Here is a 27,469-nt window from a genome sequence, read left to right as displayed (position 1 = left end):
TATATATATATATATATATATATATATATATATAAACACCAATAGGTCACAGTGCACAGCAGCTGCAAAACAGTCTTTATATCAGCAGTGTGAATCATCATTAGCACACTGCACATACGCTATGCAGATGACTTTTGGCGAGATAATAAATTAGCACAAAGTGTTCCACAAAGCAAAAATGATCCATAAGCAACGATGTAATGGTGCACATCATATGATTTGATAACACACATTAAAATGCAGCGAAAATTGCACCTACAGTAAAGTACCATTTGCTCATAATCCAGTCTGCTCTCCAGGTGACCTCACGAAATGAGCAGTGCTCTACAAATGGATGATATAAATCTCATTTTGCTTATGCCTTGCAGCAGAATTACAGCGCACTGGCTCAATTAAAGCAAAGGACTGATTACGGGCAGGAGAGAAATCAGAGCGGGAATACTGCAGACAAAAGTAGACAAAACTATATTTAAACTGCCGAGCACATTTCCTATTTTTAAAGGGGTCAGAATCATATTCTAGCGCCTGTCAAATTTGTTTGTGTTCTCATTACTCAACTTCAAAAATATTTTTTTCCTGGTAATAATTTGCCTTCCTGCAAAGCATGAAAATAGAACAGAGGAAAATTGCACTTCTATCATCTTAAGAGATTGCTGTTTTATGTTTCTGCAAATCACATCTCAAGTGAGAGAAAGAGTGAAATGTTTGCCAGAGGCTTTAATGTGGCAGGAGTTCAAAATTTACTTGTCTGTATTCCATCTTTCTTTGTAGTATTGCAGCATTTTTCCTTTCTTAGTTACAATTTCTCACTTTTGAACTTCTATTTTTAGCTTCCCTTGCGTTTCGTTCTGGGTTTTAGGAACTGCTACGTGACAGCAGGCACACGAGACTCTGTAGAAGTTGTTGCGAATGTGAATATTAAGAGGATAAAACTGTATTTTAACATCACACTGTTGTTACCCGTAAGAATGAAAAAAAAAATAAAATAACAAAAACTAAATTAAAGGCCACATTCTTTCACGTATTGTAATATAAGATATTTTTTATTAGAAATAAGTCACATTCATTTTGTGCTGTGAAAACTGTACATTTACAGGAGGTAAAACAGAACATTAAAAACATCGTGACGAGAAAGTACAATCGGGTTTTCGATACAAGTAACTCGAGGTATGAATTGGGCTTTGGGTGGGGCAGAAAATTTTGACGGGGCAGGGGAATTGACTGGTAGTACATACTGTTGAGTTACCAACACTGTTACAGAAGACATGAGGTTCAATTACCCACCGCTACACAGCTGAGAGTAATAACAAACATCCTGGAACACAGTTATGTGATATTCATAGGCTATCATTCATTCTATATAATGCTCATTTTTTCTCAGTACTATCATCTACCTGTCACAGAGAGCTCCAAATATGGAGCCTTGTGCTAACAGATCTCTAGTGAATAAATTCTTTGAATTACTAATACAGATTTGTTATACAGTATTCTCATAAAGCATCTATATGCTCAGTAAATATGAGGAAGATGGTATAAAAATTTTGAAACATTAGTAAAAAAAAAATCTCGGCCTATTATATATAAATTATATTATCAGTCTTGCTTGAGCATCAAGCGCCCATCATATTGCACTATATCACACTGATGGCTGAAAACACAAATGTGTTGAAGTTTTGAGGACCTGACGCTGAACTTGGAAGTCATTTCAGAGCCAGGAACCTCCTGTTCTGTCCAAAAGTCCTGCAAGGCTGAGAAACAAAAGGGCGATGATGAAAGGCCTTTCTGAACCCTTGAATCCACATGTTCAACATGGAAGAGCCTGCATCTTGTGCTAGCTGTGAGGGGAGGGTGGTGTCCCCAGCCACCTCCTCACATCTCTATCCAGCATTTTCCAGAGTGCACTGCTCTTCCCGCTTGAGAGTCTGTGTTCTTTCTGGTGCTGGTGTTTTGGTATCGAAGCAGAATACTGGAGGAAACCAGCAAATGGTAACTAACCACCACCTCCATCACCACTCAGCATTGTTTGTCCCGATGCAGTCGATATGGGCTCCGAACACATTATGGGTGCATTGAATCCTTCTTTTCTTCTTTTTTTTTTGAATAATGTCATAGGTCACAGTACAGCAATAAATCTTGTGCCTGACACTTCATGAGGAAGGAATAAAAATCAAAATATGCTATTAACTCAATAATGAGAGAAACAATGCTAATCATAACACCAGCAATAATAATTGGAATTATAATAGCCATGGTGATAACAAGAGTGAGAAACTCTATCAGCGTGATTAAGCTCTCCAATAGAGGAGTGTGTTTTGTTCTCAGCACAGAGTCATTTTCAGCTCTGGAGTTGCAGTTCCAGATGTAAAGCAGTACAAACAAACACACAAGCTGAATAAATAAAAGAAAAAGATTAATAAAAACAATAAAGTAACCCACTTCACAAAAGCAAAATGTATGCGCCCATCAGAGTATTGGAGCATGAAACTGGTCCCATATGCTCTTTTTGCCTTGTCCTGTTTTTTGGAAGGTTTTTTTTTGGCTGGAAGAAAATCAGCCAGGAGTTCCGGCTGTTACTCCCAAGAAGCAGGGAGAACGCGCCGTTTCAAAATGATTCACTTTTTCTCCAAAGTTGAGAAGGAAAAAGAAGCACAGACATGTCAACCACAGCTCTGAAACCCAGGCTGTGGCGCTCAAGAAACTCCCAGTGAAGCATTAATGGAACCACAGACAGTCCTGGTCCGTGGACTCCACTGATCACTCCACTACCCCTATGACCTTTACAGCACTCTAATAAGAGATGCTGATAAGTCCACTCTGAAGCTACAATTAACATCTCCTTCACCATCACTTCCACTCCACCATCCCTCCTTCTCTTCCTTCTTTCCTGCTCTGGCTGAGGGTTTGAAGACATTGATTCTGGGACCTACTTTCTCACTTCCTCTCTTTCTTGGCTTCCCCTACACTATCCATGCAGGATCCCATTCCCAAACCAAAAAAGGTGATCGAGGTGAAATTAGGCGGCTTCGCTAGCCCCCTTCCTCCCCCTCAGACCTCTGTCTGCAGGTCAATGATGTCCTGCCCCACCAGAGGGATGGTGGTGCTTGTTTTCTCCCACTCCACAGAGTGCAGCTCCAGAGGCGAGGCAGCTAAGGGCTCCAGGTCTTTGCGCACCCATGCAGGGGGTGATGCCGGTATTCCCCGGACTCCCTCCCATGGCCTCTCCAGAGGACCTTGCTGCTTGTCCTGTAGGAGGACAAAAGAGAGGTCACTTTAGTGTTGCTGTCACTCGTTAGCTCCGGGCAATTCCTGATCTAATTGAAATGAAATGGGCTTCATCAGAGGTGATTTTCTGATAATGAAAGTCATTTTTGTCATTTGGCGAAAATGACTCCTCTTTGAGGCATGTGGACACTATGATAGTGTGTCTTGACTATAGGTTGTAAATTTTGAGAGTGTGAGGTTGTATATAAACACTCACGCTGTGGTTCGTTTTGTCACTTCCTCCTGAAGACACACTCCATCTCACAGACTGTAAGAAGGAAGGAAGAAAATACATCCTTATTCAAATGACCTCAAGGCACTTACAACCATAGCACAATACACTATGTTGTACATTGTTTTAATTCCACAAAGGTCATTTTCACACCACGTAAATTTTTTTTTTTTTTTAGCAATAACATTGCCTCTGCATTTCCCATTTATCTGTGTTTTTCAATTCCTGAAACATAATGTGCATGGAGATGAGCTACAACAATGACATCATGATTTCTTACCTTGCTGTCAGAAGCAGGAGACTCTCTGTCTTTCTCAGCATGGTGCAGCTTCCTATTAAGGTCCTGGAACATGTTCTGGTGGCGTTTCTTGGTATGCATTATTTTCTAGAGTACATGTAAAAAAATGAAATTAGTATATTGTTGCATTGCATTTATTATACGAGTCATTTTCCTAATGTTTTCAGAGACAATATCCAAATGATATTTACCTCAAAGTCCAACTCAGCATAACGAGATTTCTGTCTCTGTGAGAAAACGAGCGAGAGGAAGAAGGTCAGTTTGGTTTTAGAAACTTATTAGAAAACTGCAAAAGGAGACTAAAGCAACTATTCCATCTTCTCTTACCTCTAAGGAGCTCATGGAAAGGGTGGAGATGGTCTCACTCTTGGACATCATTGAGTTCATGGACTCGAAGGTGTTCTCCAGGCTGCTGTGGGTGATGTGAGACTCGCTGGACATGTTGTGGATGTTCTGGATGGGGGAGTCTCTCTCTGAATATGACACGCTGACTTGATCAGGGGGGATCGACTTCATTCCAAAGGCAGCCTGAGGCTCCGCAAAGGGCCCGCCGAGGTGCATGAGTCTGGCTTGCGGCAGCTGCTCCACGCTGATGTTGTACTTTGTTGTGTCATCTTTGGGCTTAGCCCTCAGGGTGGAGGTAGTGTTGGGCATGAGGACGTAACCGCTGCCATCAGAGACACCACCCTCTGCCTGAGCGAGATCGGCGTCCAGCTGCTGGAAGAGCTCTCCCTCGCAGACATACACAGGTTTTCCGCAGGATGGGTCGACTCCTCCTGCCAGGCGGCTTTTCTCTCTCTTCAGGGTAAGGGTGTGGCTGGAGTACTCAGGAACCGCCTGCATGTGACCTTTACTGGGGTTGGATGGCAGGGTGTGGTAGCTTGAGCCCATGGGAAGGGGCATCTGAGGAGGAGGCATCTTCTCTTCGGAGGAGCTCTTCATTCCTTTTAAGCAGAATTGCAAGAGCGAGAGTTAAAAATAATGGACGTCTAAGGAATTTGGTCCAATAAAAATGGTCTCTTTTTTTTGCAAGTGCAAGGCTCACTTATATTGAAATGCAAATGGAAAAATGGTTAAGGGTAAGAAAGGAAAAAGCTGATGTAAAAAGGGGCTCACCTTGTCTGCTTGAATCTCCATCCTTTTCACTATCAGACGGCTGATAAAAGAACAAAAACATTCTATCAGTGTTTAATGTATGCATATATTCATTTAAGGGTAAATTCAAGAGGCACTCAAGACATTAAAAAGGCAATAAGCCAAGAAATTTACCATATGCTGGGTGTGGCCATTGTGCAGGGAACTGCCAGAGTCTCCATTTCCATCATCCTTGCGGTCGACTACTCTGCACTTTACAGCCTCTTGAACCTAATGCATGGAAGGGGGGAAAATATTGAGAACATTGTCTATGTTCTATGTTAGGTAACCTGATCAAAAAACAACCAAATCAAACCAATTCCCTTTTATCTTTTTTACCTTGTCTTATTGATTTGTTTTCTTACCTCTCTGCGCAGAATGCAGTGCACCATGACAATGATGAACCCCTCCAGTGAGTCGAAGACGGCAAAGAGGATCTGAAAGAGGGCTGAGCGGCGGTCTGTGATGGCCAAGACGGCAGACATCCAGGTGAGGGCCAAGAGAGGCAGAACCACGCAGGAGCTCCACAGTGATGCCCTGCAGCAGGAGAGAACAGCAGATTAGTAACAACTTCAGTTGTTTGATTGTGCGGCGTGATATCAAAGCACATCATCAATGAACCTGTAATGGCACTGATAAGGACGATAAGCACAATACTCGAGTGTGTTGAGAAGATCAATAAGACCTACCCGGCTCTCTCTTTCAGTTTCACGTCGGTGATGCCGTCCTTGGATACCAGCTTGTTGAAGACCAGAATACCAATGAACATATTCACCTGTGTGCAGGAAAAAAATACATGGTTGAAACAGTGTGATCATGGGTGATGCATTTACAAACAGCTATGTATTGTGATGGATTGGGATGTCAAAGTCAGAATACAAACCAGAACGACAGCTGCAGCAGGGCCTACAAATGCGTAGAGGAGTCCACCCTCAAGAGAGAGCCAGCAGCTAGAAATGAAAAGGAAGAATGTTAATTCTTTAGCTAAGACAAGAGTTTTCTCTCCCCTCAAAAGAAATTCTAGAGTAAAGAGAAGTGACAAAAACAGAAGGCTTAGAGTAGACTTACTAGTTGACAGTGCCGTATCCCTTAGCTTTTGTAAAACCCACAGACACAGCCACCACCAGTGCAGGAAGGCCTGCAAGACAGAAAAGGGGGAGAAAAGTTAGATCATCAAAGATAAAAAGCTATGGAGAAAACAAATGATGCAACACAGATTTAAAAAAAAAAAAGAGAGCGACACGAGCGTGAAGACGCTTACCCCAGCCTAAGCACAAGAAGCGCTTGCGGATGATGCGGTTGCGCAGACGACCAGTGACAGCCATATAGGACTGCCAAGCTTCGGTCAGCACCCAGCAGAAAGAAGAGAGGAAGAAGAAATGCAGAAATGCAGCGATGAGAGTGCACACCACCTGTGGGAGCCCGGAAGGAAGGGAGAGATAGAAAGATGAGAAATCTGTGTCAATCCCCTAAGCAGTAAATTTGAAAAAGAGAGGGTAGGATTGCTTAGAAAAGTGCCTTACCTTGTTGCGAGCCTGAGTTTGTCCAACAAGAATGAGGGCATTGGAGCATATAATGGAAAGGCAGAAGTTGATAAGGATAACGGAGCGCTCTGAGCGGATGTACCTAGAGTTTGGGAAAGGTGGAAGGAAAAAAGAGTGAGTTTGGCAATGCGCGGGCAGAAGGAAGGGAAAAACACAGAACACGGCATAAAATATTAGAGGCTAGCATGGCTGATCATTGCTCGGAGGGATACTTACTTCCACACGGAGACGTAGATGATGATGAGGAGCAGCAGGGTGAGAGAGGAGACCCCACAGCCAACGATGAGAGTCACGGACGGGAGCAGTGCCTTGTCCATGTTCTACAGAGAGGAGACAAGACCACGCATGCCTCTTAGAGCTGATTATGAACACACATGCACATTTATGCAGAGAAGAAACCAGCAATAAAAGCCACACACACAGACATACACACTCAGGATACTAAGCTTCTGGGTATGCGCTATCTGGAATAGCAGACAGCTCCCCACAGGCAAACAGTTGAATGGCACAATCAGGCCACGGCTGAGGCAAGGTGACATGTCAGAAAGATGGAGCAGCAAGCTAGACAAATGGTCAGGGTCACTGCATTTCTCCACTGAGCATTTGAGTCAGCAAATGAGGTGAAAATAATACACAGATATCTCTCTCCATTAGGCAAGAACGGGGTTGCTCAAATCCCAGGGCAGTTCAGGTAGGGTTGCCGTAATCAGTCATTAGTCTGAGCTGCTACAGCGACAGTCTAATCACTGACAGACATCCTGCGCTCGTCTTTTCTCTCCCCTGTTAGCTGTGCCTCCGAATTTTGGTTCATAATTGTGCCAACCAGCAGCTCCTCATCCATCCCTGGAGGGGTGAACAGGTGGACCATTATCACCTGTGCATTAATCTGCCACCACCTGCCCTTCTGATCTCTGACAGCAGCTTGGTGCCTGCCACTGCCAGCGGCGGTGACCATCCCATGTTTCAAACAGCCCTGTCACCGAACCTCTGGTGGGGGAAACAGAGGAGGGATTGTTTTTTGTCTTTCGTCCCTGCTGCTCAATCACCTAGAGGGCCAATAGGTCACCGCTGTGCACACAAATCTCATCTCCTTGAGACTTCAAAACACCCTTGCTGCTTGGCTAACGCACCTGCAAAGCCCCCACAAGATAATTGTGCAGTTTCGCACAATTTGTGTGCCCGGAATCTCTGTCTAACACCTACCCTCGTGGCTTTAATAAGGGTTTAAGTTAATCTAACACCTCTGATCAAGTTGTCATCACCACAGAGCGTGTGATTACTGGTAAAAAAAATCTGTCTTTGACAAATGCTGTGATTGTATTTTTAATAATGTGTTGACAGGGAAAAGACGGATAACAGCTGCAAAGGGAGAGTGAGAAAACTGTCCTGAAATGAAATGAATCTGCAGGTATCAAATTAGCCCTGATAGAGGAGAGGGAGATAGAGTCTGCTTTGGCCTTCATTTGATTTATGATGGTGATAAATTCTTGTATTGCAGGGCACATGAGAAGCACAGCTTCTAATACGTTTACCACTGTGCCCCCAAATTTAAATGGTACAATACAGAGCCTTGAGGGATTGTTCCTCTTCATCTCAGTATTTGCTCCACATAGGGTTTTTCCCCCCCTGATATTAAAGCACTACCATGAAGTCCAGCCTGTGGCAGCCAAAGACTAATTTAGTGTGGCAAATTTGTTTCAAAATCTATCCAGCTACATCAGAAGGGGCCCAAAACAGATGGCAGATAGAAGTGCATTGTATTTTTTCCCCAGACTTTACTAAATCAGGCAAAGAGAACAAAAGGGTTCATACAGTTTGTCCTGACCCCTTTCTTTCTCATTCTCTATATCTGGGTTGAATCTTTACCATGGGCCACTGACTAGAATTTAGAAAGCCAGCTTGACCTACATATGAGGCATGTCTTCTGCCTGCCCTTCACCAAATCGCATCAGCTACTTGTGAAGAAATCTAAATGTGGAACATCTTAGCTTGTGCACATTTTTAAGGTGTTCCTTACTAGCACTAAGTAGTGGTCGAGGGAATCGGCTGTTCAAGCTGTGGGCTGTTCCCACAGGACCATGGTGTTTCAAACACCTGCCTCAGAACTCGTGAAACGATACCATCGAATGAGAGCTAACATACTGCAGTGTCTGGTTGTTTTTCCGCTACTCTCTATTTCAGCCTTGTGCATTTCGCTTGTGTTGTTTATACAGTTTGCAGGAAGATGTTATTGAAAATGTCCACAGCGCACATCAAAGGATGGATTGGGGGGGGGGGGGGGGGGGTGCATCAGTGCATGACCAGACGTCTGTCTCTCATTGGTCGCCTCTCTGGCATTTCAGACTTGGTGTTGTGGCCATAGAAGAAGGAGGAGGAGGAGGGGAATGGATGTAATCGAGAATTCAGAGATATTGGCAGACGAAATGATTGGCGCAGCTGCATTTTTAGTGGTGCGGGGGAATGAGGGGAGGGCCGTGTGTGTGTGTGCGTTTGTGTGTGTGTAGCCTGTAACAAATATTGGAGGGACTATTTAGACTGGCAACAACAAAGCAAATCAAATCTAGGATGTAAACAACAGGTTGGGGAGGAAAAAATGACAATCCTCAATGGGGATTGAGCAGCAGAAAAACACTGCATACCAAATTCACTGGTTGTTTGTCTTACTCCTGCCTGCACACTTAAGGAAATAAGAAAAATTTGCGTATTTAAACTATACATTTCCTCAGACTAATGGACATCTGTTGATTGTTTATCAGATCGGAGATGGACAGACCATTTCCTCTGTCCTGAGGGGTATAGCAGAGAGGAGGAGGAGGAGGGGATGTGACTGTGTGTTCCCCCCTTCAGCATCTCAGTTATCAAAAATCACACAGGCCGAGTTTGCGCTGCAGAAGCCGTTACCAAGGCAACTGGAGAGGAAGATGCTCTAGAGGCAACACAGTCTAAAGGGGGAAAATTACACATTGTCTTTGCGCATGAAATAAAGCGATGCACAAGGGCACATTTTGGTAATCAGCGCATCGGGCATGCAAGCTGCACTAACTCCGTATAGTTTGGACAAACGTGCATTATTCATAACCATAATCGGACAATAAATGCAGTCCGACGGGCAGAAAATCATTTTATGGTGTTGAATTAATCATTCGCAGGCGATCTTTCTTCTAATACAAGCAGCTAGGCATTAACGTATTTCATACTACAGATAAAACATATATCTTTTCTATTTTTTTAATATAATTTATGTAGCTGCAGCAAACAAATCATCATCAAATTAACAAGCACGAGCAAAATAAAAATGTGCACGCCCGAAACGCAACTCGCAAGGTTTTGAATTCAAAATCTAAACGCAATCCGCGCACATCAACATGTTGCTCGGTTATCCCCCGCTAAATATACATAACCCAGAAAAAGCTGCATTTCTCCGATCAGCGGCACCTGTACGGAGACAAAGGAGCGCTGGCAGGCAGCGCTACAGCAAAGCGCTCGAAAAACAAGCACTGTACGTTCACACTGCACCGCATTCACGCGCACACTGCACTAAACTCTTAACATGTACATCGGAGGGAATAAAGAAGCTTATTTTATGATCAGATGGATAACTTACCGAGTCGAAGTTGACGTGCGATAAAATGGCGAAGGTGGAGAGGCTGTCACACACGCATTTGGTTCTGAATGAATGAACGGGCACCGCTCTGCAGCTCCGAGCAGACCAAGACCCAAGCAGAGAGGAACTGCACAGAGAAGGAGAGGGAAGGCAACAACGGGTTAGGAGAGGAGAGATCAGAGAAATCTCTCGTGTGAATGTCTCTTGATGGATTACTATTATGGTTTTTGTTATATAAGTGGTGGGAAAATATGTATATATAAAACATATCTATGCATTCAAATACCGTTTATGTGAATAAATAATTTTTTCTATAACATACTACGACTGAACTGTTTTATTTTAGAACTTATTTGCAGGTTATTTTCTTTTTGATGGGTCCATCTGTGACATAATTAGTGATAAAAGACCTTCATAAAAGTCTTAATCTCCAACAGTTCTTGCTACATACTATCTTTCTTCAGCAGACATGAGATAAAAGGCAAACAGATGTCCAACTTATGGAGGATAAGAAGACAAAGGACAAGATGTTCCCTCTTTAGAAATAGAAGGACAGGAATATGGAGGCGATGTGAATTGTGATCCTTTCTCAATTTTGAGGAAACCTACACCTCAGCACCACATGTCAGATGCCAGAGAGCACAGGGGACTTTAAGGCAATGTCCAGCACCCTCAGGCTCTGACTGGGTGGTAAACAGAGAAGGGTATTATAGCCAGCAGGTCCAGTCTGGTATAGATTGCCATGGGAGGACAGCTGCAGGCTAAAACTATTATGACTGTCTACATCTAAGTAGGCTGGGCTGCACTTTTTAATGTGCACTCTGTTTGAGCTGTGATAGGCTAAAGGTTACATGTTGAATTGTGATGAAAGGCAGGTCTTAAAAAGCATGTGTGACCCCATTAATGTCACAGAAAAAGACCATGTCCTGCGATGAGAGCACTCTCAGACATATGCAGCTCTGTAAGCAAACAGCGACCCCCCCCCCCAACTCTGCCATCATCCCGAGCTCCATCTTCTGCCATTTCCACCGTCTCTATCCTGCCATTAATCACATCCGCTGTCAAAAAAGAATCTAATTTGACTACAGGCACATGCCTTCTCTCTGAAAATATACGAGTTAATTACATTTTCTCAGACTCTGGTTATTATGTGAGGTGCAGGTGTATTTTCTTATCAGTCTTTCTGAAGTATACAAGTCTATCTATATGCAAATTGTCCACCTGTGTATTGCTCAAGAGTGGCATAGTGGGTCTGGAGGCTGACTGATCCAGGGCAAGTCATTCAAATGGATGTAAGCATCTTTAAAAAACTAAACTTCCAAATGCCACAGACATTAACCTCAGCGGTGGCGGATGAGCATAACTGAGAGGAAGGAGAGGGACAGTGTCCATCGTCTTTACGCTGACACTCTGCAGTTGACCTAAAGGTGCAGCAGTGAGCTCACTGTGATGCTAATAATGAAGTTAGAGGTGCCGCCTTTGTATTTCTCCCTCTTCGGGATGTGGTTAGTTTAAAGTGACGAAGGAGACTGTTAGATCAAAGTGAAGTGTCACTCAGTTGCAACCAGTGTGGCTCATTAGGGCTGTCATTTCTCGCATCTGTGTGCTTTGCAGTAAGTGTGTAAGACAGCTGATTGAGTCCTAAAGCTTCAGGCATGGGGCTCAAAAAAATGAACATGTTGTGGCATTCCTCTGTGTTGCTGTCAAAGTGATTGACATGAAAAATGGATGAGAAATTATTGCTCTCTCTGCGGTGAGAGTAAGATTAACAGTGGGTAGTGCCCGTGGAGTGGAGGGGGCTGAATAGCTATTGTAGGGACGTCAGCTCTACGTGAGGAGATAAACAGCAGCTAGCACCAGATCAGGTGACGAGACCATGCAGGACTTCATGTGAGTGATGGTTAGACGCACATATAAGAAGAAAAACAACTTTAGTCACCACTTACGTTTCGCTTTCGTCCCATGAGAGGCACGTCTCGTTTATGGTGCCCTGCAAGAAGAGGCAGATGGAGAAGAAAGTGTGAGGAATCGCTACAGAAAAGGGAAACGCGTGGGTTGGGACACCTTACTATAAATGTGTGAGATGCAACAGCTTGCTGCCAGCCACCTGCCCACATTTCTTACACTATCTTGTAAAAGCATGCATGAAACTAAAAACAGCTCCTTATCAGCACAAGAGGCTAATCATTACGCATGATTTGTCATCATCATCATTCACCATCATCATCAGCAGCCGACCACTTGGCTGTGCTGTGATCTTCCATGAATTTCAACTGACACAAGTAAAGTAAAAGTCACAGTGTCACTGAAAATGTCAGTAAAATGTCAGGCCTTGTGCGCTGTAGTGAGCAAACAGCCAGAGGGGGGTGATATTTATTCGTGAGGCTCCATTAGTTTGGAGAACCATTAGGGACTCACATTATGAAGGTGGGGGAATTCGATCTCAACGGGGGATGACAGCAGAGTTGGGTTGGGCTTGACGATTACCGTCACCACCTTAGAATTGAGGAGGGTAGTGTTGCTGTGGAGAAAGAGGACATTTCAATGAGACATTACAGCAGAACGAACGCGGGTATGGTCTGATGTAAGGCTTAGCAGTAAAAATGACTCATAAATGCAAGAAAATACAGGAGGATAAAGTCAAAGGGGCGCCATCTAGTGGCTACAAAATGTATTTCATGGAAGGCCAGTTTCATACACATAAAAGCAGAGAGATTGTATTACCTATGGAAGGACAGAATGGATGCAAGGTTTCTGTAGAGGACCATGCCAGTCACAATCGCATCGCTGCCATCTAGAAAAAAACAAGCAAAAAAAATAAATCATGTTCACAAGGCTGCATGTTGGCTGATCTCCCCCATAAAATAAATTATGTAAAAATGATATCGATACACGTTTGTTAATTCTCACCTGACTGCTCAACGGACAGAGCATCACGGGACACTGTGACCTTCTCCTCAGAGGTCCTGACCCAGTCAGACGTGTCTCTCCAGCCCTTCAAAGTGAAGGTGAAGTTGGAGCTTGTAGCCGGAGAGCGCTTGTGAATGCTCAGCACTGAGAGGAACAGAAATTTAGACATTATGGCTTTTTGTTAGTAAACAGCACTCAGAGGTCATCTATTTCAACTCTGTTTATTTTATACTGCAACAGCTGAAAAACTGTCTGAATGAACTGATGCAAACTGCGCCAAGGACACTGCAGTTTCGTGTGTAGTGCTAGCTGACCATAGTAGTCACTTCCCACTAAATTCTGTGAGAATGTCACCTTCACTGAGCCAAAACAGCCATGCAAATTGCAGAAAGTGATTCAGCGTGTGACGTTTGTATTTCACGCTGTAGTGCTAATTGAAAGTTTGATAAGTTTGTGCAAAAGGCACCACACGCATGTTATGCTAAAAATACTGCCGCAGCATTTTGGAGGTGGCATAGCTGATGAAGATGACAGCCTGCTGCCGTTTGTATGTTCAGATACACAGCGGCGAGATTAAGATTGATGGACTCTCCGGGTGGAGAAAGGACAAATCACTCTGAGCAGACATGAGAGGGATAGAGAGAGGCTGGCAGAGGAAATTGGGGCTCACCTAAATTCTCAGTGGTTTCATAAATTTCCTGAAAGCCACTCATTTGCATCCCAATCATGCTCACAAACTCTTCAACGAGGCGGAGGAATTCCTTAATAGTGGCACCCATCTGGTTAAGAAAAAGACAAAAGAGAGAAGGATAGGAGTCAATAACAGGTGAATTCAGTTGATTGAGTTTGATTGTATAAAAAGCGTGCAAATGGATTTAATTGTGTAGAAAGGCAAAGTCGCAGTTCCTTAATTACATGTTCATATCTAGTTTTCCTGTCCCTCTGACTGTTAGGGTTGTGATTATTCTTTCAGAGTGCTCTGCAGTGGACTGAAAAAGGAGGAGAAAAAATGTTTCTTGCTGCTATGCAACCTCGGAACTTCCTTAAGGCCATAAATGGGCAGGCTGTTGATTCATACTGAGGTTTTTTCGTCCACTCTCTCCTGCTCAGTGGAAGGGAGGGCTGCCCGACTTGCGTGTTTCTGACGCACAACTGCAGCGATGTGGGCGCAAGGTGTGTGCTTGCATGAGATGTACAGCTTGTGTCTCCTTACAACAGCCATCAGTATGTAGGATGGGATGGAGGCTCACAGATTTCCGAGTGGGAGTAGTGATTTTCCCTGATTCAGTTTCTCTCTCTCCCTTGCTGTCATCTTGACGTGCTTTTGTCTGTGTCGCAGTGGCCTTAGTAATCCACCCTCCTGTTTTTCAGTTTGTACACAAACACGTGTTTGCAAGATGCGGTGGGAGTTTTCTTCTTTTTGAACTTTTCTATCTAAAAAGTCTTGTCTCTCTTTGGGAACTCAATTAGTAGGAGTTGTTTCATCACTCGCTTTAGCAGGAACACTGACAGAGCATCATGGAAGTGGGAGGGGGGAATATGTTCTTCCCGGTCTGTTGTAAGAACAACTTAAGAACATATTTAAACAAATTGAGAAATTCTAGATGTTAGAGCCATAATTCTAATTATTTTCTGGAGAATGTCATGAAAATAGACTCTTTTTCTCCAGCTTGCTCGCATCTACTGTGAATCACTTGTGTATGAACCCCCTTATCACCTACCAGCTGTGCTTCATCCCATTTGTCACGATGTTCCTCCTTCAGTAAGTTGCTGATGGTTTGGACGTAGTTCTGCAGATCATTAAATAGAGGCAGAGGTGTAAGAAGGTGCCAACACCGGTGCTTTTTGAATTCCTTGCTAACAAATCTTAAGGCCTCACCTCTATATCGGAGTTGCTCAGTCTCAGCCTAGTTTCTTTGTAGAGTTCGGTGGTGTTCTTCAAGATCTCCATGATGGCCAAGATGTCGCCGCTGTAACTTGCCCCTTTATCAGAGGAGGTTCTCAGGCGTGAGATCACCTCAGCGACCCCATCCACGCTTCGCCCCATCTGTGCTTTGGCGTTGTAGTCCCTCGACTACAACAGAGAGTCAAGAGGTTAGTCTGAGCCTTTGCGCTCCCAAAAAACAGATGAGGCATTTAGGATTTTAATTAACTGGGGCATGTTTTTCAGGGCTTACCAGCATCTGAATGTTTTCATAGTTCTTGGAGACACACTTGATGTAAGTTGGGTTCTCCCAGGAGGCGAGGCCAATAGCATCAAGAGTGCAGCGGCGCAGAATCAGACCTGTTGTAAAGAGAAAGCAAAATCTTGTTTTTGGCATAGTGGGGGGTTATATAGTTTAAGCACCTAAGGGGCGGAAATAAAAACTACAAATCACATCAAACATCAGTGTTACTCTACCTGAGGCATTAGCAGGGCAGCCAGTGGCAGCCAGGTCTCCAGCGGGGGTTTGCTTCCACACGACATCTCCAGTGATTTGCTCGGGGCAGATCTCATGGGGTTCTGACAGGTAAATGAATCAAGTGAGATAAGATAGGAAATCTATTTTCTTTGTATTTGGGCTGCGCTGTACTGAAACTATGTTTATTTATTGTATCAAGACCACTAACCAGGGCATCTCTTGTCATTGCAGCGCTTATGCTCTCTAGAATCACCAGGGCAAGGTTCTCCTCCAAAGAAAGGCCCTTCACAGACCCTCTGCCTCTGCTGGTTGCCTCCACCACAAGTCTTGCTGCAGCTGCCCCATGAGCTCCATTCATGCCAGCGTCCATCAACTACACACAAAATATTTTACAGCATTAACTCTGTACTGTGAAATGCCTGATTCATTTCTTTTTTTTTCTTTAAGTGAATTAGATATATAGATATAAACATATATAAATATATATATGTGTATATATACATATATTTACCAGGGCACTCTTTCAGGAAGCAGTCGGCTGTCTCTTTAAAGCTGCCGTGGCACTCTGAACCCCCGTAAGATGGCCCGTTGCACTCCCTGGTTCTCTGCATGGTGCCATTGGAGCAGGTGGTAGAGCATGGAGTCCAGGCAGACCACTCATTCCAGAATCCGTCCACTAGAGGGAGGCAGAAGAGCACGTTCGCCGGAAAGTTATAACTTTGTGAAGACGTGACAGGCCCTCAGGCCAGAGGCATCATAGCACAGTCACCAGTACATTAACATTTCACATGAACTACTTTTTTGAGTTTAAACGAAACAGAAAGTTGGAGCTCAGTAATCTGCCCTTCAAGCATGACTGCATGTACCTTTCACCCTCTAAGATCCACTCTCCTTAAATAGAACACACACAATTACACTGACCACGGAAGCCATCTTTCTTGTAATGTATTTTTAAATAAATTACTCAGAAATGCAACTAAGATTGAAGATTGACTGACAACAGAAACCAATTTTCACATCCTATTTTTATATTTAAGAGCATAATAACCCTGAAAAAAAAGAAAGAAGAAAGAATCAAAATTGTTATTAAATGCTGTCCTGAAATGATAAAATAGATGTAATATTCCTCGTGGTCTTTAGAAAATTTGGTCAAAATAAAGAATTAAATTACAGCAAATAGGCAGCTAAGGATGACTTAATTTCCTAAACATTTCAGTTTCAAATTGAATTTATAATCCTCTCAGTAAATGACTTTGCCAACTCTCTGTTTCAAACACTAGTGATTTAGCTGTAGACGACAGAGACATCTGCTGATAGTAAAATGCAACTGCAATGAGATTTTATTCTGATTTAAAAAATAGAAGGAAAAACACAGACTAAACCAGCTGTGAACAAAGTAGGGAAAAACTAACAAACTGCTGCTGTGACTTCAAAATGAGTTAAATCTTTTCAGTACATGTGTAGGTGGCTGAATGACCGTGAGCATATTATGAGTCACTGGCAGTTGTTATAAAGCTACTGACTAATGCCCACAGAGGATTTTATTCTGATGCGTCAGATGTAATATCAACCTGCCACTGCAGTCGCTGTTTGTGATGGTGGTGATGCCAATAAGTGGCTTAATTAGCTCCCGTCTATGAATCACTTCGCCAAGGGGGGTTAAATAGCATATCCAGGGTCAGTTGTCATAGATTTTTAAGGACGGTAGTAAAAGAACATGAGTCCAGTAGAACTTATTTGATGAGGATTACGTATGTCTTTTTTATACTTACACTTAAATAAGCACTTACAGTCTAAAGGTTCATGACTCACCTGGGCAAACAGCAATGTTGCAGAACTTGGTTTGCTTTGAGGGGCCACGGCAAGGCTCTCCGCCATTCTGGGGCTGCTTGCATGTGCGGGTACGATCACGATAGCCGCGGCCACAAGTGGATGAGCACAGGCTCCAGGGGGTCCACTCATCCCAAGCACCATCCACTGCACAAAGGTAACACAAGGGGGTATTTTGATGAAGGATATTATAGAACACAGGATGAAAATGTAAGCTTTAATGTCCTGGAACATTTTATAAACTCTCCACTAGGTGGGGCAGTCAGCTAGGTGGAAGATAGTGAAGTTTCCTTGATGATGACAGTCAGCCCTTTTTTTCAGGCTCTAAATCTCAGTTTGTGAGAGCTCAGAGATGTTTTTATAACTTGTCTGCATCTCGTCATCTACTTTACTTTTGTGATTGATGTTGCATAAAGGAACCTAATTAAGAGATAATGGCTTCTACTTGTATTATACACTTCAAAGACGTCAGGTGTCTCTCCAATTTTCTACAGCTCTCTCTGTTTTTTTTCTTTTCTCCTTCTGCAACATTAAAGAGGATCAACCAGGGACTCACCAGGGCAGACAACTGTGTTATTACATGGCCGGTTCTCGCGCAGGGGTCCGGTGCACTGGGTGGTGAATGAGGAAGTAGCACAGACACGGCTTCGGCCCTGCCAGCCCTCCCCGCAGGTAACTGAGCATGCACTCCAGGGGGTCCACTCATCTGTAGTAGCATCTATGAACATGATATAATAGAGGGTCATCACAGCCCCTTAACACTCAGAAATGTTAGGATGATAATTAGATGCCCTGAGTAACACCTTTGGCTTGGATCACAGTGTGCAAAAGTGTTAACAAGTGCTTGCTATCTCACCTGTTTGAGTGGCAACAACTCCATGGTTAGAATCATCAGCATTGTCCCTTCTCAACCCAATTATGGCCCGCAGACCCTGGCTCTTGTTGCGCTCCTTGCCTGAAAGAGTTTGAAAATTACGCCATTACACTACTTAATCTGCATCATCTGCACCATCGTTCTCAGTTGCATGACTAAATTAGAGCTGGGCTTACCAATGCATGCCTGAGAGTTGCAAGCCCGCCCTTCCTCCACTGTTCCCTCGCACGCGGTATCATCAGGCTGGCAGGCTCGGCTGCGCACCTGGACTCCGCCACCGCATTCCTGACTGCATACGGACCAGCGGCCCCAACCAGACCAGCCCTCTGCAGGAAGAGATAAGAGGGAGAGAGATATTGAGCAAAAGTTGGAAACTTAAACTGTTGTAATGTAGCTGATTTTCAATCACATTTCCAATAAAAGAACAGGAAGTGAGTAATATATGTTTTATGTAAAGACAATGAGCAAGGACGATTCTTTATAAGCAATACAAGTTCAATTTGAAATGATGAATGTTTGCTTTTAACCACATGGTGTGAACCACAGCAGAGCAGTGTGTGTGTGTTAGCCTGACTGGTGCGTTGCTATGACAACCTCAAGTGCGGCACTTCGATTTCTGGTGCCAGCTGGCTGCGAGTTCTTTGTGTTCTTCTCTTCCCCGGGCTAACAGACAAACATGCCCTCTATCTCCCCCTAAGACTAAGCCTCCTTGTCAAGCATCTAGATAAAATGAAGAGCTGACTGTGTGTGCAGTTCAGGGGGTCCTGCCACTTAGGTGTGAACATGCACTGGCGAATTTCTCTAACACCTTTGATTTACCCCTCATTACTCTGCGATGGTTAAGTACACAACCTTGGCCTATGGCCCTGCTCTGCAGACGAGGATCATTACCTTAGCTCCTCTTCAGACACACACGCTAACAGACGAGTTGTAGAAAGCATGCAGAGCTGTGGGGTCTTGCACAACATTATCTAACCACCCCAACAACAGTCTGACCTATTTGATTATTGCTAAGCAAATAATAAGCAAGCCAGAACATACTTGGGGAAAAAAGGGGGATTGAGCACAAATCAAAACACTCAAGTTACAAACTTACTGATAATCTCAGCATCACGTCCATTGTCTTTGGGAATGGGAAGGCATTTCTCAACATAGACACCGCCTCTGTAGCAGCTTCCTGGCTTCCTCTTTGGGACCTCCCAGCACTGGCAGGGGGTGTTCATGATGCCACAGGGGTAATCATGGGTGCTACTGGACAGGCACTTCTCCAGCCACTGGCACAGCATCTGGCAGGCAGGCATACTTGGGTTCCTCTTCCCCACGACCAGAAACTCAGCCTTGAACTCACTGACATCATTCTCACCGTTCACAATCTGCAGGCCGTTTCGTGGAGCAACCTTGCGCATCTGCAGGAACTGCTTGCTTGACTCCAGATAGGTGACAGTGGTTGTACCATCGCACAGCCTAACAACCTCATCGAAGCTCTCCATGCCCAGGTAGGTACGGGAGGTCTCAATGAAGGAGTCGAACTGGAAGGTCCGGATCTGGCGGGGCACGCAGGACTCGGTGGGCTTGGTGATTTTCATGTAGACGGTGTAACGGCGAGGATCAGGATTCTGCAGGGTCCAGGAGCATGGTGTGGAGTGCAGGGTGGTCGTGGAAGTGAAAACACCAAAGAAGCGGCTCTGTTCCAGGGTAGCACAGGTGGGAGAGGCAGGTCCAGAAGGAGTGCAGGAGGTCAAACCGAAGAAGAGCAGGACGAGGGCCACACAGGGGCCGGTAAGAGCTGACCACGCCATTGGGTCGGCTTAGATAGAGGATATTGTTGATATAGCTGTGATTTCTGGTTTAACCAGGTCGTTTCTTTGACTTCTTTGTTGCAAGTTACTGCACTCAGATCTCTTACTTATCTTCACAACCCCTCTCAAGAATTGTTGGATGCTTAAGTTTTAGCAATTCAGACAATGTGCCATGTCTGTATCAAAGAGGAAGCTGCAGAAAAACAGAGAAATGAAGAAGAGGAAAAAAATTGTCAATATGCACTAACATCTAACTAATCAAAACAAAACACCACATATTAGTATGCATGAGAGGCGCTTTCTTCAAATACAATGCATTTCTTCCACTTCCATGATATGCATTTTAATTGGCCCTATTGTCAGACTAATATTTATGCATCAGGAATCTGCCTTTGATCTGTATCACAGCGTTTCGGGGTATGTTCAGTGATCTAAAATGCCCTGTTCTTTGGGACATAATTACTCAGGCAGTGCAATTACAGTCCTTCACAGCAAGCTGGTATCTCCAAGCTTTTGCTCTTTCCTCCCACACACTGAACTGTACTGCGAATCGTGTGCGTCAGTCTGACGTTCATACAAGCATTGCCACTGGCAACCACAGACGCCTATTAGTTCCATCATTTGTGCAATGCGCCCCTGCTATTGAATGCTAAACAAGTGAAATGGTTAGTCTGTGTGTGACTTCATATCCTGCTATGGCATTTCTAAAATTGCTTTTGCATTACATACCATTGCAGTGAGTGAAATGATCTATGCAGCTATGGTGACTAATGCTTGTCTTCTGTGCATAATTAGGGAAAAAGCATGCATTTTAGGCGAGGTGCATGCACATATCATACCTGTGAATCACTGAAACCCACTCTAGTGAACCATTTAATTCTGCTCTGCTGAAAAGCTATATGCATGCACATTAGACATCTGCTGCATTCTTTACTTTTCTTTATTTTGTCTTACTAATCCTGCAGGCATACTTTGTACAGAACTTGCTTTATCTTGTAGAGACTCCAACCTTTACCACTATATGACTAATCCTGCCTGGAGAAGCAGTGCACAGTCACTACAAAGTCTGTGTAGTCGACTGGACTCACAGAAGAAATGGCCAAGATGCTCCCTGAGCTCAGACGGGAGGACAAAACACTGTTGCTCAGCAACACCTTTTAGGGTTATTCTTTTTCATGTTCAGCTATACTTGACTGATTGTTGTCAGTGCAGCTCACTGAAGCTATCATCCACTGCGACATTTAATACATAAGCTGTGATCAGGAATTGTAAGATATGTGTATGCAGGATACTAAACATGTTATTTCAGTAAAAGCCTGTATTGGCTACATGTTGCCATAGGGTTAATCATAAAGGTGGGGCAGCGACACAGCCACACAATTGATGCCTATAGTGGCAGTCACTTTGAGAGGCACCTGCACTTTTCAGGCAGAGAACTCATAATTACTTTCCTCACATCTCGTTTCACCTCTCTCCATCCATCCCTGCCTCTCGCTAACCCTCCCTCTCCTCTTTTTGAGCAGCGCAGCAAAGACCTCTGCTTTGTGTAGGTGGGTGTCTCCCACCCGCCTCCCAACAACCGGAAGCTCCATGAATGGGCATTGGATGAGACACAGAGTGAAAAGAAAGGTCCAGCTGTCTTTGAAAAAGTCTGTGTTGCTCTCTTTCAACACCCCCCCCTCCCTGCTCACCCTCCCCATCCACCCCACACCCAGTCTTTCTGCCCCTTTCGTCTTGCTTTTTCCATTTGCTGTCGTCAACAAAATTTTTGCATAGCGGGCAGCCTAAAAAGCAGGCAGATTGTCGTTATGGAGACGGGGTTATTTTTTGCAGATCAGTGTGAAACACATAAAAAGTGCAAAATAACAATCCGCAGCATGCTGTCTGCTTTTGCTGGCATACACAGTTCCTCTATGGCACATACAGCAAGCTTTGCATTACTCGTGTCAGGTGCAAAGAAACAATTATACTTATTAATGCAAAAAGCAAAAAAGCATCCATTTGATGAAATGTTACATTTGCACAGGCTGTTAAGAAACACCTGCAGATGTTTAAGACATCTGCATGAGTCTTGGCCAGGTCTCTCTTGTAAAAGAGAGTTTTGATCTTAATGAGACTTTTACTTGAATAAATAAAGAACTATATTACTGTGTAAATCAGAAAGTTATGATAATTTCCATGGGTTGTAGTAAGCACTGAGTTCTGATTTGGTTAAGATGTGATAAAGAGGATAGTGTTGAAATTAGTCAGAATACTATCTCCCAGAAGAGATATTTAATATTAAAATCCATTAAGACAAACCAATTACTTTTAATCTGATGTAACACTTTGAAATCAGATACGTTTAGTTATCTAGATTTGTATCAACTGAAATGTGAAACTTAAGCTTTTCTGTCTGAATGCTGTTTGAGATGGAATCTGTCTCCTTCTTCACTGGTAGATTTGTGTGTATGTATGTTTGAGTGCAGTAGAGGAAGGATAACAAACAGATAATCAGTATTTCTCGACCTCTGTCTTTTCTTTGCAAGCTGCTCTCTTTTGCTGAACCGAACTCAAGAAAAGCAATTTCTGAAGCCATTACTGATTGTGCTTCATCCACAAATTGCTCGCTTTTTTGTTTGCTGCACCCATTGCAAGTAGTTGCACACGTGTGCAGGAAACTAGACCACTGGAGATGGCTTTGCTACAGTAAAAATATCAAACAGCGAAACTCAACCGATTGCTCACATGGACTCTAGGCACCTGGAGGCACAGTTTGCAGAGTGCATGTGTGTTAAATAAACTCAGTCTGTAGGCTTTTTTCAGGGATGCAGACATTTCTTTTTGCTGTGCAAAGTCTCTGTCTTAGTTATCGTTGAAATCCTGCTACATGGAGTAGTCAGACGATGTAAGCTGTTGAGGGCATCACTTAAAAAGCATCTGCAATAGTTAAATGTTCTGCTTTATACAGTTCAAAAGATTCTAACATCTTTCACAGCCACACCCAAATCTTCCATGTAGTCTAAAAGATACAGCTATACCAGAAACTTCTGTCAAACAACCTGTTGCCAAAATCAGAGCGGCATGACATGGTACTATCGCTACCCTTCCAGGATTGTTGAGCTAGAACTTTCTAACAGTTCAGAGCAGCTGTGCGGATCAGCTGTAGGGGCTGTTAAAGGAACAAACATGGGTTACACACAAGAGCTGAATAACTACAAAGAACAACAACAGAACGATTCGGCAGAAACGCTTTGCACGAACAGAGCAGATCAGATCACTGACAGGCGAGAGTTTCAGCACCACAGACAGCGACTTACAAGTGACAACAAACTCCGCTGCCGGAGGACAACACTCATACACAATCACTTTGTAACTTTCAGTGTTCAGTGTCTTAACAGCATGTTAAGTTATGAAACACAGAAAAAACAAGCCCGCACTCACATAAGGCACGTTTAAGAGATGAAGCAACGAAAGAACGAAAAAAAACAAAAAACACTTGTGCTCTTTTCTTACCTTGAAAACGTTTTCTTTGAAGTCTGGTCAGTGGCTCTCTAACCGATCGCCCAGGTATCTGGAATCTGGACACGGATAGCAGCTGCTGAGGATATCTCAAAGTCTGACCCGACTCAAAGTCTTGAGATCTGCGCTCTGGCCAAAACTTTCGCAGTGTTTGACGCCGCGAAAAGGATGCGCCAGGTCCAGCCCGACCCAGGAGGGTCGATCCCAAGTTTCAGTGCAGTCCAATCTCACAAGCAAAGAAATATAAAGCGACTCTAACCAAACTCCAAAGAGTTTACTACCAACTTTGTTTAGTTGCTATATCCAGAGAAACTGGTGTATAGCGGAGTGACAAATTGGTTGTATCGGAGCTCCAGCAGACAGTCCGCAGAACCAAACGCCGTGGTCTCGCTTGTCTTTTCGCTCTAAGCTCCAGGATAAATGTTGGTACTTCTACTCCCGGCTTCGGAGTCTTCTTGCTTGTGGTCTTTGCACTGCAAGTGGGTCCAGTCTGAGTGTAGCTTGTGGCCTGCTCTTGGTTGTATATATCCAACCCCGCCCCCCCTGCTTCAAGTTGGAGTTTGTGCGTGGATGGAGTACTGAAGTGAATGAGACAGCACCAAGACGGGGGGAGTGTGCGGGGGAGACGTGTTTGTGTGCGTGCGCGCGCGCGTGCCAAAGTGTGAGAGTGACTATGTCAGCGCACGGAGGAGGGAGGGAGCCTGAAGAGAGGGGAGGGATTTGTGCAGGGAGACAGAGACAAACGATTATGAACACCAAACTACGCAGATATCAACGCAGAGCCAAAGGTACCGGAAAGAGGATCAACGAAATAGGTGTGCAGCCACGGGGACGACATAAAGAGATGAATTGTCCTCACATAAACACGAACGCAACACAAGACTTTGTGTGCGCGAACGCTGGACATTGAAAGATACGTTTTTGAAAAACGTGGCTTTACAATAATAAATATTATATTAATTATATTATGACATTTAATATCATATAGCGAACATGATTATGTTTTTTAATGTCAGACACATTTGATTTGTGGCGGAAACTCATCGAGGGACGATCCCCTACTTTAGATAAGGGAAAAGTAAAAGTTGTTAAACGGTCATGTGGGGGTATTTTGCAAGCTCACACGTGCATCGAACATGATGTATGCAAACGGCGGTATCTCCTCGACCAATTAAAAGTCGAGGTGTGGTGCAGACGGTGTGGTAATGCAGGAGGAAATACGGGCGCGCACATTCTTTCCGTCTGTCTGTCTCGCTAAAACACACACACACACACACACACACACACACACACACACACACACACACACACACACACACACACACAGGACTAGGCGCCCCCCCCTCGCATCCCTCCCTCTCTCTCTCACTCTCGCTCTCTCTGGGGATGTGGGTGGATCTGGGTAGTTCTCGAAGTGTGAAAGGGATAACCTAATGTGGGTGTCTGCCTGTTGGTGTAATGTTGGCTTGATTCCTCTCCTAGCAGAACTACATGACAGAAAAAAAGAGATCGGAATAAATAAATGACTGCCCAAACAGCATGATTCAGGAAGTGTAAAGCAGAGGAGCTACAACAACTGATCATCAGTCATTGTCCTTTTTTGTATTTTTTAAATTCTGTCCCGCAGTTTCATCGCGGTTAGTGGGAGGGAGGAGTCATGCTGAGTTGTGTTGTGATGGCATGGGAATCTTCTTTAAGTGCGGAGTCACCACAGACTTACAAAGTAGTACATTTAAAGGGGTGTGTGTGTGGCGCATATTCAAGTCAGGAAGGGACCAACTTGACCCCGTAGTTTTGTGGTTAAGGTGACCTTCAGAGCTGAATGTGTTTTTTTGTATGAGTAATCTGGAAATATGGTCTGTTTTGCACATTTTCAGAATGCAATTAAAAGGCCAGACATGGCACCTCTATCAAGATGCAACTACATACTGGATTCCGAATGAGACTAAAAATGACTAGAGTGATCATAAACAGTGTAAAAAAAACGAACCCCCCCCCCCCCCCCCCCCCCAGACAACACGTTTTTTTAAAATAACCTTTATAACTCTTCGCATAACTGGGACAAAGTTGGATTTTGTCACTGTTTGAATCACTTAAGCTTTATTTTTCCGTTTTTTTAATTTTTTGTGGAGAAAATTTTAAATTTTAAATAATCATTTGCAGATTATTCACCACTCACAAATACCTAACATTCTCTGTTTTCAGCTTTTATTATGAATAATTTTAATAACTGTTCCATGTAAGTAAACTAAATGTATGGATTTTAGAGCATAAAATAAAATTGAAGGCGTCTAACAACAATAAAAAAAACCCGAGCTGACTTTAATTGGCTCGTAAACTACTTTTGCTCTTTGTGTAGTGTCACACATTTAATTGTAAGGGCTTTGAAACTCTACATTTGAAGGCAGCGTCTTTTCTTTTCACGGAAACTGTCTGAACTGTCTCTTTTGCGTGTGTAGGACGTCTTGCCAAATACCTTCAGCGACTTACACTTAATGACATTTCACAGAGTTACGAGAACAGCTGTAGCAAAATTGTATTTGTTTTTTGGACTGAAGTCAGCACACAGGCTTGTGACGCTGGCGTTATGAGTAGGAACAACAGCGTTTGTATTTCTTTACACATGGGTGACACAAACTGTCACTGCAAAACAACATCCTGTGCATCATATTACGAGCCATGTTCGACATTTATAAAGCCACTTGTTACACAACACAAGTCGGGCTCCCTTTTACTGTACATTATCCATTATCATCATATCATACTGTCTACAGTAATGGCAGTTCTTTGAGTTCACTGTAACCCTGCCATTAACCTGCATTTAGTCATAAAGCTACATGTTGTCTGCTCTCCTGTTGCTGTGGATGCTGTATCCCATAGCAAGCATCCTCTATGCATACATTGTCCCATAACTTTTCACCCCTTCAGTAATACATTTATGTCACGTTTATTCGGATAGATTATACTTTCTTTTCTTCTGCTGTCTGAGCAGAGTGCTTTTGAGTGGAAATACCAAATATACGTCCAGCTGTGTGATCAAATGAGCCATTAGACGTCCCAGCATGTGAGAAGCTGGGGACAAGTTTGACCCATTGTTCAACAACTACCCTCCCTCATTAAGCTCGCCTACTGGGGATGGCAGACTTAAAGGGCCAGGAGAGTTTGTGAATTTTGATGATGAGTGGATGCTGGTTGTGACTAAAAAGGTAAACAGTGGTAGGAATTCTGATTGGAAGACTCCAGACAGTCTGGGCAAATAAATGTAGAGCATGTTTGTTCACTGTCTACTGCTTACCAGACCTTTCCTCACCTCCAGCTACTAAAGTAGAGCTGCTCAGAGGCCATAACAGCAACTGTGCAAATGAGTGCATGCCTGCAGCGAATGTGAGAGTAATTAACAAGCATGCACCATGGCTAATAAACAGCGATCTAGCTCAAAACAACTCAAAACCCAAACCGCTCCATTTAGTTATTTGAACCTGTGAATGCTTTCTGCTTTGCCGGTGCTCATTTGCGAGGGAGGCGTGGGCTGCTGCAGGCACAGTTATATAAACAAATGCCCATATATGCCATTGTAACAGAGAAAAAAAAAGTTTTGAGGAAACACCAGTGCACCTTTCTACCTTTCGCCTCCGCATTCTGTTCCACATGAGCCAGGACAGCCCTCTTACTACACAAGTATTTCGGAGGCGAGAGGACCGCATGGGCCCAGAAAAAGCATCACGCCCAAACGGAGGCAAATCCCCACATGCAGGTGACTCACAGGATGTAGTTTTCTCAAGGAACCAGGTGATTTAAAAAAAAATTGGTGGTTTGATTGTACTTTAAGACCTAAAACAGGTACATTTACAACTCTTTCAAAGATCACAGCAGTGTCAGAAAGGTATTTATTTCTACCCAATTTCAGCCATTTCAGCTTTGCACCTGTGTTGACTAAGCCCAGCTTTAGTTACACCAAAATGACTGAGGTCATTTCTCATGCTCAGCTCCTGGTTTGCCTTCATGGACCAGCAGCTATGAAGGTGTCTGGACTCTAGATGGTGCTGTCTTTAGATGAAGCTGCAGCATGTTGTGCTGGCC

At 43.7% G+C, this 27,469-nt stretch overlaps 1 protein-coding gene across 2 annotated transcripts; it reads right to left on the bottom strand.

The window, feature by feature from the left end:
* Positions 1 to 1,022: 1,022 nt before the first annotated feature.
* Positions 1,023 to 23,873, bottom strand: LOC146682917 (adhesion G protein-coupled receptor B1-like). 2 transcript variants are annotated; one of them, XM_085445370.1, is made up of 32 exons: positions 23,384 to 23,873; positions 19,186 to 20,081; positions 18,266 to 18,415; positions 18,072 to 18,170; positions 17,772 to 17,933; positions 17,198 to 17,362; positions 15,897 to 16,061; positions 15,594 to 15,758; positions 15,385 to 15,486; positions 15,161 to 15,267; positions 14,863 to 15,057; positions 14,705 to 14,773; positions 13,654 to 13,762; positions 12,984 to 13,127; positions 12,798 to 12,867; positions 12,492 to 12,594; positions 12,020 to 12,063; positions 10,074 to 10,200; positions 6,686 to 6,789; positions 6,449 to 6,551; positions 6,187 to 6,337; positions 5,994 to 6,063; positions 5,809 to 5,875; positions 5,615 to 5,700; positions 5,291 to 5,462; positions 5,061 to 5,156; positions 4,908 to 4,947; positions 4,119 to 4,735; positions 3,983 to 4,018; positions 3,774 to 3,878; positions 3,479 to 3,529; positions 1,023 to 3,243 (listed from the first exon to the last, which is right to left on the bottom strand). In XM_085445370.1, the coding sequence occupies exons 2-32, from the start codon at positions 19,886 to 19,888 to the stop codon at positions 3,046 to 3,048; spliced, it is 4,575 nt and encodes a 1,524-aa protein (XP_085301496.1). In that variant the 5' UTR covers positions 19,889 to 20,081; positions 23,384 to 23,873; the 3' UTR covers positions 1,023 to 3,045. The 2 variants fall into 2 exon arrangements, with proteins under 2 accessions (XP_085301496.1, XP_085301497.1); XM_085445371.1 differs by lacking the exon at positions 3,479 to 3,529.
* Between the last annotated feature and the right edge of the window lie 3,596 nt (positions 23,874 to 27,469).

This window comes from Copadichromis virginalis, linkage group LG22 (genome assembly GCF_057382275.1).
Source record: "Copadichromis virginalis isolate Kocher_CV1m ecotype Utaka linkage group LG22, C_Virginalis_male_GT1.1, whole genome shotgun sequence".
In the NCBI taxonomy this organism is placed as follows: Eukaryota; Metazoa; Chordata; class Actinopteri; order Cichliformes; family Cichlidae; genus Copadichromis; species Copadichromis virginalis.
The sequence above is the reverse complement of the archived record's forward strand: the minus strand, read 5'-3'. Positions and strand labels throughout refer to the sequence as shown.